The sequence below is a fragment of the Eubalaena glacialis genome, chromosome 11 (genome assembly GCF_028564815.1).
Source record: "Eubalaena glacialis isolate mEubGla1 chromosome 11, mEubGla1.1.hap2.+ XY, whole genome shotgun sequence".
NCBI lineage: Eukaryota > Metazoa > Chordata > Mammalia > Artiodactyla > Balaenidae > Eubalaena > Eubalaena glacialis.
This window is the reverse complement of record NC_083726.1, coordinates 48,063,840-48,078,150: the sequence shown is the minus strand read 5'-3', so window position 1 is coordinate 48,078,150 and position 14,311 is coordinate 48,063,840. Positions and strand designations below refer to the sequence as shown.

Genomic DNA, 14,311 nt, shown 5'->3' with positions numbered 1-14,311 from the left:
GAGATTTATTGAACATGTTCAGGGAATGCAGAATTTTTTTTCAGAAAGATAAGTTCAGATATGAATACTCAGCAAGTTTAGTTACCAAAGAAATGCTCTCCAAAAACACAAAATTAGAAACAAGAATGAGGGAATAACTGTAAATATAGGAAAAGTTAAAATAATTTCAAGTGAATACTTTGATCAAATACAATGCCAGTAAATTTGAAACCATAGGATGATATGGTAATTCTCTAGGATAATACAAACTTCCAAACTAAAACAATCTAATAGTGATTTAAAAAAAAAAGTAGACGAATTACCATAGAGGAAATGGAGAAAGTTCTCAATAGAACTACTACTGGGACTCCTCTGTCCCAATCCCTTTTGGCATCCAGAAACAACCGTATTTAACTATTTTTGTTTTCTGTTTTTCCTAGTATTTACCTCCATGTTTCTAAACAGTAAGCTCTGTGATGTATATATTTTATTTTTTTGTTTTTTGTTTTTATTGGAGTATAGTTGCTTTACACTGCTCTGTCAGTTTGATATATATGTTTTAGACACAATTGCCTGCCTATGATTGAATCTGAGGATTTAGCTTTCTTACACCATCCCATTCCATCTCATTTTTCCTCCCTTCATCCTTTAAATATCATAATTTTTGGCTAAATTAGCACTGAGTGCTTAACTTATTTTAACTATGTATTGTTCGTTTTTATTGCAACTTTTTATGTTCTTTGAGCTGATAATCATCCCCTTATAATATTTTCTTACTTCCTTGTATACCTTTCTCTTACTTTAACAAAATTCTCCCACAGAATTGTAAAACTCCTTTGCACACTGTTTTTCATATACTTATTCATAACACGTAACTGTTTCATTCTACTTTTTTCTCTTTTAAAAAAAACTTTCCTGGCATAACTTTTCTGAACTCCTTCAGCCTACTGCCCCAAACCGAACTTTCAGCTTAGGTTGCACCTTAGGCCTGCTCTGTCTCTCCTCTGTTAGGTACTCTGTTTCCTTGACCCCATGCCTTCCTCTTTATACCTTTGCTTTGGTGGAGTACATCCTCAAGTAGCTTCCTGAGAAAGGGTGCATGGGAAGTATACCTTTTGGATCTTATGTATTGTTCAGAGTTCTGTTTCTGAGGCTTTAACATACTCTAATCTGTTTACTCAAAGTGCAATTTATTATTTGTTATCTAGTGCCCATAAATCAGTGTAGGTCTATACCTTCAACATCATGCCTTTCAAGAGAAATAATCAGAAGTTCTGCTCAAAGTTATGCTCAAGCTGAGCTCAAATTTTTTCATCCATCGAAACTGGTCATAGGCTTCAGGTACTCCCTAGCACACTGCAGAGTACTCTTGGAGGTATGTATGTCTTGGTATGAGAAAAACAAGCCCACATTAACAACTGCACATTAGGACAAGTTGGGGAAAGCCACAGTACAAAAGAGAAGGTGCATTGGGAATGCGAGCCATTTTCTTGTGAATCTTATTTGCCTGCAGGACCTGCTTTAGCCCTGAAAACCCCACCTATATGTCTCAGCGGGTCAAATAGCCCAGTATACAATGGATAACATGCTGACTGGGTGTCCCATGTTCAGGCATTCAGTAACAAACCAAGGGTTTCTCAAAAGGAGGATAGTGATTTGTCAAAGAAAGCATGAGTTTGATTTATGCTATCAGAGCTCTCTACAGGCTCCATCTATCCCTCCAATCTGAAACAGACCCCTTGGATACCATTGGAGGCCCTGGGCCACAGAAGTCAATCAAGAGAGATTTCTGTAGCCTGGAGTGCCTGGAGCGGGTTCTCCTGCTCTGGCTGCCACTGAAAGCTGGCAGGTAAATGGGTTACTCAGTAAGGGGTCAGAGGAACAATCCCAAATGTGGGTAAATGTTTCCTCCAAAGTATAAAGGATCCATCAAGCATTGTGCCTCTTTTTTAGTTTTAAGGAACGAAAGGTACAGCAATCTGTCTTTCACTTTGAAGGGGATATCCAGAAATTCCCTGTGCCACGAGACCCCCAGAAGCATCACTGAAATAACAGGCTGCTGCATTTCCCATCCTCTGGCACACCTGTACTTTACCAAGGAATCTAGGGCAGTTTGTACTCCCTGATTTCTGATCAGCATGATCTCATCAATGTACAGACAGTATGATGTTCTGTGGGAGGGCGACGGGTCAAGGTCCCTGCACACTAGAGCATGACGTCCAGAGAGAGTTGAGGTAGACCTGAGTAAGACAGTAGAGTCTACACTGTCTCTGCCAGATAAAAGCAAACTCTCTCTGGTGCTCTCTGTCAAGGATGGAGAAGATAGCATTTGCCAGGTCAGTCACCATAGAATAGGCTCTGGAGGTAAGTTTAATTGCTCCAATAAAGAGACTGTATCTGAAACAGCAACTGAAAGTAGAGTTACCACTGATTCATTTAACAATAGAATAGAACAGTCATTCTCCAAGACTTGTATGTCTTCTTCAAGAGCCAAATAGGCAAGTTAAACATTAATGTGGTAGGAATCCCCACTCCTGTAATCTCTGTGACTTCCCTAGGGATGCAGTAGTGGTTTACTATTTGGGGAGGAAGGGGGTAGTTTCAGTCATCCACCATAATAGCCTTATCTCCATGGGTAAAGGAAGTCAAGGTAGAAATTACGACCAGTGTGAAGCATGTATATTGCATTTATACATTTAGAATATCAACCACAGGAGAGTTCATGGACTCACTGGACACTTTTTTTTTTTTTTTTAATTTAATTTATTTATTTTTGGCTGCGTTGGGACTTCATTGCTGCGTGTGGGCTTTCTCTAGTTGTGGTGAGCGGGGGCTACTCTTCGTTGCGGTGCACGGGCTTCTCACTGTGGTGGCTTCTCTTGTTGCGGAGCACGGGCTCTAGACGTGCAGGCTTCAGTAGTTGTGGCACACAGGCTCAGTAGTTGTGGTTCGTGGGCTCTGGAGCGCAGGCTCAGTAGTTGTGGTGCACGGGCTTAGTTGCTCTGCGGCATGTGGGATCTTCCTGGACCAGGGCTCGAACCCGTGTTCCCTGCCTTGGCAGGCGGATTCTTAACCACTGCGCCACCAGGGAAGCCCCACTGGACCCACTGTGACATCAACTTAGGTCAAAACTCCATTTTCCCCGACCCCATGAGCTCACATTCTGAGCACAGTCATACTTAGTGTCCCCAGGGATTAGGGTTAGCACAGAGCCAGTGTCCAATAATACTCTAAATGGCTGCCCTTTCCCCACTGCACAGCTACTCTTGTAAATGTTTGCATGTTCTCTTGGGAAAGGGTAGGAGAAGATTTTTAGTAGGCATTACTTGAGGTGCTGCCACAGGTCTTTTTCAAGGATAAGCAGCCTCTCCTTCATTCAAGGAGCTTTAGGTCTGGGGACTGGGTAAGGAGTCCTGTCTTACATCATGGTGACTCATTGGACTCCACTTCATCAAACCTCAGGTTTTTTCCGGTATGTAGATCAAGGAGAACCTTAAAGGTTTTCCACATTTTTAGTCCTATGGGTCCTATGATCTCTTAGTCACTGTCAAAAATTATCATTGATGGATGAAATCATTTTTATTATGCTCACAAATTCTGTGGGTCATAAGTACAGACAGGGCACAATGGGGACAGTTTATCTCTGCCCTATGATGTCTGAGGTCCTTGTAGAATACTCGAAGGCTGGAGGCTAGAATCATCTGAAGGCTCATTTACTCTCATATCAGAGAGTTGATGTTGGCTGTTGACTGTGGGGCCTTGGTTCCTCTCCACACAGGCCTTTCCATGTGACCTCTCTGCATGGGCTACTTTGGGCTTCCTTACAGCATTGTGTCAGAATTCCAAGGGCACACATTCCCAAGAGAGAGATTGAAGCAGAAGCTATGTCCTCTTTTCTGATTTAGCCTTAGAAGTCACATAGCATCACATTCTCTGTAATCACAGGCTCATCCATGTTCTAGGGAAGGGAAACTCACACCCCTGAATAGAGGAGTGTCAATGTCACATTGTAAGAGCATGTAAAATAGGATGGATATTGGTGCAGCCATCTTTGGAAAATACATTCTGCCACAAATAGCAAGCATCAGTTTTTCATCACCCCCATCTATCAATCCTGGTTCTAGGGACTTATGGACAGGGCTTGTTGGTTTCATTCATGCAGAAATGATGTTGTAATATTTCATTAAAAATATATGTATATACACATATACACACATTATGAGCCTATCTGAAGGCATGCATGAGCATTTAAGATGTTTTGTTTCATTTCTGTGTTCTGTGTGGTCGTAAGAGGATTGGCTATCTCCTCAAGGATTTTAAATTATCATCATAAGCCATTGAACAAATTTTTACATGTACTGCCATGCTTAATAACTATTGAGCTTCTTCCAGATTAAAACCTCTAGTTTTGGTCTGACTTCTACTTAGATTCGACCTCTATTTTTGGCAAAGACATTGTATTTTTATTTTCCAGCTCTAGAGCTGAACGAACTGTTTTCTCTTGAAAGTGGAATGTTGTTCCAAACTTTTCTCAGTTTTAATAATATCACCAACTTTAGCAGTCTACTTGAATCCAGAAGTTAAATGAATAATGTTACATTACAAAAGTGCAGATGTAATACCAACACATAGTAATACATTCTAACTAAAGGAGCGTTGGGGGTGGGTGGGAATACTCTGCTGGAGGTATTGAGCAGTTTTTCACAGGAGCGTGCAAGGACAGAGGAACAATTCTTCATGAGTAGTAGTTCAGATAATTTGGGCATTTTCCAATGCCGTCTCCCATGCCACTCTCCTTCAAGCACATTAGATGATTCAGTCTTTTTGGAACATCCACCACATTCCATTTCTTCTTCTTGGACTGTCACCTTCCCAACCCATTCTCTGAGAAGCAAACTCCTGTTCAGCCTTAAAGACACAATCATGTCACCTCTTTTGTGAAGTCTTCTCTTATTCCACCCCTCCCCTCCCGAAGCCAAAATGTTCGCTTCCTCTTTTGCAATTACAAAGCACTTTGTGCATATGCTACTATTACTGCACTACATGCTCCTGGGAGGGGAGGAAGAAGAGGGGTTGGGAGTAACATCTAATCTTTGTATCCTGTACTCAGCAATCGAGAATGCTTTATTGGGGCTTCCCTGGTGGCGCAGTGGTTAAGAATCCGCCTGCCAATGCAGGGGACATGGGTTCGAGCCCTGGTCCGGGAAGATCCCACATGCCGCGGAGCAGCTAAGCCCGTGCGTCACAACTACTGAGCCTGCACTCTAGAGCCCACGAGCCACAACTACTGAGCCCATGTGACACAACTACTGAAGCCCGCGCGCCTAGAGCCCGTGCTCCGCAACAAGAGAAGCCACTGCAATGAGAAGCCCGCGAACCGCAACGAAGAGTAGACCCCGCTCACCGCAACTAGAGAAAGCCCACGGACAGCAACAAAGACCCATTACACAGCCAAAAATAAATAAATAAATAAATAAATAAATAAATAAATGCAGGTTCCTAGTCCTACTGAATCAGTCTCAGGAGGGTGGGTCTTTTTGACACAGTCAGTGGTCTGTGGACCATACTTTGATGAACACTGTTCTAGGCTGGGCACCTCTCTGTACCTGCCCAGCCTGCTCTCTCTGAAGAGCTAATTTAGCATCTCCTATTCTTAGTTAGCCTTACTTTTCACATTTTCTAAGCCATGTATTTGACCTCCAAATTCTTCCATAAGAGTATTTCCATTCAGCTTTCAGATATGGGTGTACATTCTGGAACCACCTGCCCTAGAATTTTTTAGCCGACATATAATTTCGTGTTTGTTCAATTAACCTACATTCATAAGGAATGCATGTGTGTGTGTGCGCACATGCATGTTTGCACACAATTAATGAAGTCATGAGGCATGTGAAATAGTGTGTGGTTTATAAATGATTCAGTTATACTTTTTATTCCACAGTGCTTTTCTTTTTTTTCTTTTTCTTTCTTTTTGGCTGTGCAGCTTGCAGGATCTTAGTTCCCCAACCAGGGATTAAACCCGGGCCCCGGCCGTGAAAGTGCCAAATCCTAACCACTAGACCACCAGGGAACTCCCCTTTTTTCTTTTTCTTTTTTTTAGTGCTTTTCTGATTACATGTTTATATTGTAAGAAATGTCATTAATATTATAAATCATAGCTGACACAGGGATGTCTTACAGGATTTCAGAAAATGGAGGATTATGGTATAAAATATAATCAAACCTGTGTTCCAGTAGATGATGTTTTAAGAATTCATTTTCTAACCAATAATTTACTTTGGAAAGTATCGAATCCACTAAACCCATTCCAGTATTATATCTTTCAGTACTACCCTCCCTAACCAAGTCAAGTCAAGAAAGAAACTGGAACCAAAAAGTTTCTTCATTTCTCTTTCTTAGGTAATGCCTATCATAGAACCCGGCCCCCAGTGTTTAAATAGACCACGTGTCTTGTGCAATGGTTTTTTTAAATGACTCAGTAAAGGAAGAAAGTGAATTTTGCCTACTCTGCCCACATGATTGAAATGCAATCCTCAAGACACATCACAAAGAACCCACTCAAGAAGTGTTCTATTAAAATGTAAATTCATTGTGGTAGGCTGAAAAAGAATACTGTTACAAATCTTGATAAACCCTAAAATGAGATAATGGAAAATAAGTGATAATACATACGTAATCAAATATTCCACATCAAGTGATGATAGTTTTTCCCTTAATAAACTCACTGGAAGTCTTTATGTTAATATACTCAGAATAGCCCACTGGATCCCATCAACTTCCTTCATGAATGCAAAAGTCAAATTTTCTTTCTAAAAGGTAGGCACTAAACAAATATATTTTTTCACATGCTTCTTTTTCTCCTGACTTTTTAAAGAAAGTGATTTCATGCAAGTTTAGGCAGCAAATGACACAGCCTCTAGTGAAGGTTATTTGGGCGATAATGATAGTAGAAGTTGGGAAATGCTGCCTTTGCAAATGAAAAAAAAGAAAGGTCAGAACTGTATGAAAAAGTTTCTCCAAGGGAATGCTCATTGTCCTCCATGACCAAACACATTGTGTCTATAAATGCACAGAAGTGAAATTACATCGGTGGCACCAAAAACCAACCCTGAAGCCAAATTGAGACAGAAGGGAACAAGCAAGGACTTACAATGCATTTCTCTGGGAGTATATTGGAAAAACAAAGGTCTGCAATGGACGGCCTCAGCCCACCAGTCCTCAGGAAAACTACACCCATTCCATTCCCAAAGAAACGTTATACTATTTCTCCAAGAGAGGGGTGCAGAAGTCAGGACATCTCCCTTACCTCCAAATCAGGGGGCTCTAAAGAGAGAAAACTGGGACACCCTAAAGGGAGGTAGTGTGGTGCAGTGGTTAAGAATCCTCTGCAGTTGGAATCCCAGCTATTCCATTTGCCATTGTAACCTAAGGAAAGTTTCTTAAACCCCTCTGTCCCTCAGTTTCCTCATCTGTAAAAAGGGGGTGATTATAATATTTGCTCATTTGAATTAAATGGGATTTGGATTAATGAGATGCTTGACATATAGTGAATAAATGTTAGCCACATGATGATAGTAATGATGATGATGATGATGACATGACATACATTGTTATTTTTGCCCCTCCCCCAAAGGAGAGAGATTCATGAAGGAGCATTTTGGTGCATGGAAAACCATCAGACTTGAACAACCTAGAAAGGAAGGTCTCTATGACTGATTTTCAAATTCTTTTTTCTAGAACACTGCTTTGAATTTTCATTTATAGCTTATTTTAAAATTCTAACAATCTACACTGATCCACTAAGTAAAATTGAGAAGGAATCTAGGGAGAATCTGAGTTAGGCTTCACAGAAATTTTAAAGACCGACTAAATGGACAATCATGGTATAACAAAATAAACAGTAATGATTTTTAAGAGCCTAAAGTTTAGCCTTTTAACAATTTTCCTTTCAAAACGATGTGAGCTTTAGAAGTTGCTGGAGTATTGTAAGCTCATTATTTAATCTATGATACTCTTTGGAAAGAATGCAGTCCATGGAAAAAATACTTGAATTTTGATCACAGGTTATTTTCCCCAACGTGAAAGAGTACTTTGCTTCCAAAAATCCATCCATACCAGCTCAAAGTTTCCTAAAGGCAGGAAACATTTCTTTTATCCCACATAAAATCACAACATACCTAATACAAAACTTTACACACTCAGTGAAAGTTTTTGTTTGACTTTTTCAGAAACACGTAGGTGTGATTCTCCTGGTCAGATCATAGAGTGTCATTCAGTAGAGATGTTTCTTTTAAATCCATTTCTTCCTTCCACCCCCACCAAAACTGAATAGTAAAGACTTCAGGCTGAGTTAACTTGCAAAATTGTAAAATCTGCTTTAATTACATTTGGTTATTTGTTGTTATTCCCTAAAATGTCTAGTATACCTCTTGTGTTGAGTATGCCCATTGCAAAAAAGAGCTCTGATGAAGTTTTTGGGTTTCATACCTCACGGCTTCTGCCTCCAAATCTAGAAATTTCTCCGTTCTACGAAGAGCACAGTCATTTGGTGCCTACTCTCACTTTACAAACTAGCTGACCATGATATAGAAAAAGAATTTTTAACAGAAGGAAAGGAAATGTCCAGCACATTATAGGAAATAAACAACAGGAAAATCAGAGGCCCCTTATGAACATTTTCCTAATGCAAAATACAGGTCCCCAGGTAAAGACCTGCCACACTCGTCCTTCTTGCTGGCTGGAATGGTGGTTTCATCAAACTTCCCAGCCATCTCCCCAGTGGGCAGGATCTCTTTTGGGAAAAACACTGCAACGGTGTTTGTAGTCCTGCCTTCTGCTGGGTCCTTTCTTGCTTGTATCTCCAAGAAGAGAATCATAGAGATGTAGAGATCGAAATTATTTTGGAGATTTAACAGATTAGAAAAAATGAAATCCAGAAAAAGAAAGTGATTTACTCAAGTCTAAACATGTAACAAAAAATAGGACTGGAGCCCTATCTAATGGTCTCCATTGCTTCTAAGCCCAACTATTGCTTTGAAGAACTCAGAATTCATAATTTCACAAAACTTTTTAGCTTTATACTATTGTTATTAGTAGAAGTGAAACTATATATGCAGAAGATAAATGTGCAGTGATTCAAGCATTGAGACGATATTTGCATAACATGTGAATTTGTTACATATAACAAAAATAAGCAAATTTACTAGAATTTAAAATGTTTATATATATAGTTTTAAATGTTTAACCACTGTGAAAATAGCTTCATCATCTTGAATAAGATGTATCTAAGTGTGTTATTATTAATTAATTTTACCAACATTTTTGAAACTTCACTGTTATCAGGTATAGTCCTAAGTTTAAAGACAGAAGAGAAAAAAATAGCCCTTGTCCCAACTTGCCAACAAATTGGAGAGGCTGACATAAAACAGACAAGTATGATACTGTGTGATTCCATGTGGCAGATTTGGGAGCAAGTCTTTCTGTACGTCTGCATCCCAGGCTCAAGTGAGGATGAGGACAGGGCAGGGACCTCATGGAGAGTTTTATACATCATACTAAAAAGTTTGTATTTTATCAGAAAATAGTGATAAGGCATTGACGAGTTATATGCTATAAAATAATGCAACTCAAATTATACTCTAGAGCTAATGGATTTTTTCCTGCTCCTTAATACTGAACACCTTTGTAAAAACATCTGAGAGTAAAATGTGATGAATCACCAGACTCTAGTTCCAGCTGTAGAGCTGACAGAAATCTCAGTTTCCTCATCTGTAGGATGGGGATCAGTATAGGATTGTTGTAGGAAGTACAGGAAGTCAGGCCTGTTAAGCACTTATTACAGTGTCTTGCCTAGTAAACACTCAACAACTGTAAGCTGACATCATCTTCATCTTGACCATCATCATGATAAAAGACTGAAATGGAGAAAATGGATTAGAATGCTAAGGGTTAATTTTAACATCTAAGGTTAAGAGCAATTTTCTAATTCTGCTGAGTCTATATTGCTTAGAGTAATAAAGTCCCTTCTGAGAGAACTACTTTGTCAGAGGCATGGCTAGAAAAAGGCATCAGTTAGCAAAATGCGCTGATCATATACTTCAGAGGAACTTTTCTGTTGATTTTGTTGTCCAAGAAAATGTAAGAAAAGAAAACTGGAGTTTCAGCAGTTGAGAGCAGTATCTGAGGAGAGCTATGTGCTTGATTTGTTAGTTAAAAGTGGAAGAAGAAAATATCAAGGTCTATTAGAGATTGGGGATAAAAATTAAGTTTTGTGTTACCTCCCTTTGTTGATTGGCAGGCCCTCAAAGACAGAGTATAACGCTTTAAATTCACTAATAAATTGTAACTAATTGTTTATAAAGTATCTTTATACTGTAATGACTGAAAGTTATTTTTGGCTGTATTTTTGTTATCGGAATACTTTCTGTAATTGCACCAAATTCAAAACTTGAAATATAGTTTTGGAATTTCAATTTGGTTAAATTAAAAATTAAGTAGGTCATAATTAGATTTTTCATCAGCATAATGCCATCTGTCTATTAAAAAGGACTATATTTCAATATTCTATAGAATAATAGGTTTACTTTCTGTGTTCTGTTTTGTTAGTGCTCCTATATCCCTCCCTGTAAGAGAGAAAATCAGAAGAACTTGGAAAGTGTCATGAATTGGCAACAGTACTGGAAAGATGAGATTGGTTCCCAGCCATTTACTTGCTATTTTAATCAATTTCAAAGGTAAGCCAATATTTACATGTGCATATTAAAGTTGTTTGTAGCCTCTGTAGTTTATTATATTAGTAAATCATAGAGTGGGCTCATTTGGCAAAATATACAACGTGGAGATAGTCTCAACTCTTTCTAGCATGTAGTTAGGGAAGCCCCTTCTTATTCTACAGGTTGGGTGGCATGTAAAGAATCTGCCAGCCAAAAAAAAGAGAGAACCTGTATCATAGAGTCTACCCTCTGGATACACTAAGAAAGTGCCTTTAGGTAAGAACATTGTATACTAGGAATGTTCCCTGAGAATTATAGATTAATGCACACAAACTGAACAATGTGCAGATTTATCAGCATTTTGGGCTACATCAAATCTTATCTTTCTTTTTCCTTTCTGTTCTGACCAAGTATCCATAAAATGAGTTCACACCATTATAACTTTACTTGTCTTAGAGAGAACTCAAGTTATGCCATATAGCAATGAATACTTCAGTTCCCAACCAGATTAACCATAGTAATTTGTTCATCAAACATTTATTGCGTATTGAGTATTCCCAACTCCTTGCTGTACATCTCCACTTGGGTGTTCCAAAGTTAGGTCAGACTTTCTCTTCCTCCCATAGTTCCCTCTCTTAGTGAATGGCACTATCGTCCCCTCGTTTGCAGAGTCCAGAAACTTTGAGTAATTCTTAACTCATTTTCTCCTTTACACTCTATAACCTATATTCACCATCCTGTTGATTTTACCCCTATATTAACTCTTCTCTGCCTTCCCTCTGCCACTGTTTTAGTTCAGATTCATATTATTTCTCAGCCCTATTAACACAATAGTCTTCTAACCAGTCCTTCTACCTCTGCCTTGCACCCCCCTCCAAGACATTCTCCACGTTGCTGCCAAGGAGATCTTTCTAAAACATGAGTCTAATCAGGTTACTCCTCATAGTTTTCAGAGTAAAGTCCAAACATCTTGGCATGGCCTATGTATCGGGTATCTGTTGTTGTGTAACAAGCCACCCCAAATCTAGTGGCCTACTGCGACGGCGATTTATTGTTTCTTAGATCCTGTGGGTTGGCTGGGAAGTTCATCTGCTGGTTTTTCACATGATGGCTGGACTAGCTGCATGGTCCACGATGGGATGGACCCTCCCTCACATGCCCAGCACTTGGTGCTGGCTCAGCTGAGGCACCTCCGTTCTCCACCTGGCATCTCATCTGCCAGCAGGCTAGATTGCCTTCCTTCCAATATGGCAGCCTCAGGACAGCGTATAAAGAGAGCCAGACCTTGGCTCTGGAACTCACGTCACATCCCTTTTGATATGTTCTATTGGTCGAAGCAAGTCATGAAGCCAGCCAGATTCATGGGGTATTGAAATAGACTCTGCTTCTTGATAGAAGAAGTGGCAATGGTTTTGTGGCCATATTTAATCTAGTTCACAGCATACAGGCCTCCTCAAGTTCTCGCCCCAGACTCCCTCCTCTCCAGCTTCATCTCCATACTCATATTATTTGCAATAGCCATTCTGAACTATAGGAAGTTCCAAGAATATCTTATACTTTTATATCCATCCCTATTTATTTGCTTCTCCTGCTTCTTGACTGCCTTGCTGAAGACTCTCCTCTGATTATCACCTTCTCCAGACTGCTCTCCTTGATCTTCAAGTCTGGTTTATTTGTATATCAGTTAGGATACCATCTGCTGCAGGTCAACAGAAAACTGACTCAAAATAGCATAAACAATTAGGAAATTTATTATTTCACACATCCAAAAATGCACAGGTGGACCAATAGTAGGGTAGTTTGATACAATGACTTGACAGTGTCATCAAGAATGCCGCTCCTTTCTAGATCTCAGTTTTACCTCCCGGTGGCTCCCCTCATGGATACAGTATGGTTGCTGTGGTTCCAGATGTCACAGCCAGGCACAGCAGTGTCCAAAGGCAGAAAGAAACCTATCTCTCCTGGTATATTTTTCTTAAGATTAGGAAACCTTTTCCCAACTTCCCACAGCCAGCCTCCCCTCAGGTGTCCTTGCCTACACCTAAACCAATCACAAGAAAGAGCAGTTAGAATCTACCTCTGAGATGGGGATAAGGCAATGTCTCCTAAATCATGTGGAGGAAGGTTGTACAGAAGGGGTCAGAATTTGTGGAACAACCAAAAGTGCCAGCTATAAGGTATATCTCCCATGTTGTGTATAGAGCTCTTTCTCAGAGGTTTGCAATCCTCACTATCGTAACTATACCAGAAGAGCTTTTAAAAAAACGCATCACAGACCAATTAAATTAGAATTTTTGGTGGTTGAACCTAGGCATTAGCATTCTTTTAAATGGATTAAAAAATTGGTTCCAGGGATTCTAATATACGACCAGGATCGAGAGCCACTGCTCTATCCTCTCACCTGTCACCCTCTACTGGAATTGTTTGTATGCCGATCTTCCCAACCAGACTGTCTACTGGTTAATGGTGTGGGCTATATCTTCTTTGGCTTTGGATCCCTAGCACTTCGCACAGTGCCTGGTTCTCAGTTTAAAAATGTTTGGTGAATGAATGTATCAATGAATGCAATGTGTCAGAGTAATAAGGCAGGTTCTTTGCTTCCAAGGAATTAGACTTTATTGGGGGAAACAGATGCTTATGCAAATATAAGTATGACTTCATCAGCTAGAAATGAAAGGGAGGAAGACCTTGAAGATAGGGTGACTGCGATAAAGAAACCAAGCTTGACAATGTAAGGTACATTAGGTAATAGGTTATATAATAAGGAGTGGTGAATCTGTAAGCTGGAAAGGTAGCTTGGGGTTAGATTTCTAAAGGGTCAAAAATGCCAAACTAAGGAGATGGTCTTTGTCATATGGGCAATGAAAATTTGTGAAAAGTTTTTCTTTTTTTTTTTGAACCAAAGACTGACATGAGTAGATCTCTGATTTAGAAAGTAATTGGTATGAGAGTTGAATGTGTATTGGAGAGGAGAGATGGGCTAAAGGCAGGAGCTCCAACTCAGAGATGGGAGGAAGTAAGGAGAGTACTGAGTGAAAAACATAACATTTTTGAGTGGCTACCATGGGCCAACCTTTGTGAATAACATTTTGGTTAGATCACCAAATTTCTTATAATAGTTCTAAATTCTGAAACCAAGACACTTGACAAGTGAGAAAATTGAGTCTTAAAGACTCCATCTGAAGTCTTTAAGTGAAAAAACCCAAAATCCAGCTAGTCTGATTCCCAAAGCTCCTTCTATTAACCATCTTCTTGTCCCGTTAAAGCAGTTTGAAGGCCTAGACGAGAGTAGAGGTAATGGAAGTAGCTCACGGAGGGGTACATCAGAAAGACATTTGGAATTACAATCACCAGAACTTGATGACCACGTGATGAGGAAAAGGGAGGTACCACATTTGACTGAGTGTGAGGAGAGTCTAGCTCTGACTGTTGAATTTGAGGGTCTCGTAAGATATCCAAAAGAAAGAGGTAGAAGTACAGGCTTTTAGTTCAGGAGCAAGAGGTCAGGGTCAGTGTTATACGAATCTGGGAATCACTGGCACACAAGCTGTAGCTGACGCAAAGAGAAAGAATGCATAATGCATACTGGAGTGAGGAGAGAAATGTTGACAGAATCGTGG

General features: G+C 39.8%; 1 protein-coding gene across 1 annotated transcript in view; it reads left to right on the top strand.

Moving 5' to 3' along the window:
* The window catches only part of KCNMB4 (potassium calcium-activated channel subfamily M regulatory beta subunit 4), a 69,462-nt gene that overhangs the window by 16,344 nt on the left and 38,807 nt on the right, over positions 1-14,311 (top strand). The window contains exon 2 of the mRNA XM_061204646.1: positions 10,585-10,712. Coding sequence (XP_061060629.1) covers positions 10,585-10,712 — 128 coding nt within the window. The remainder of the gene's footprint in view (positions 1-10,584; positions 10,713-14,311) is intronic.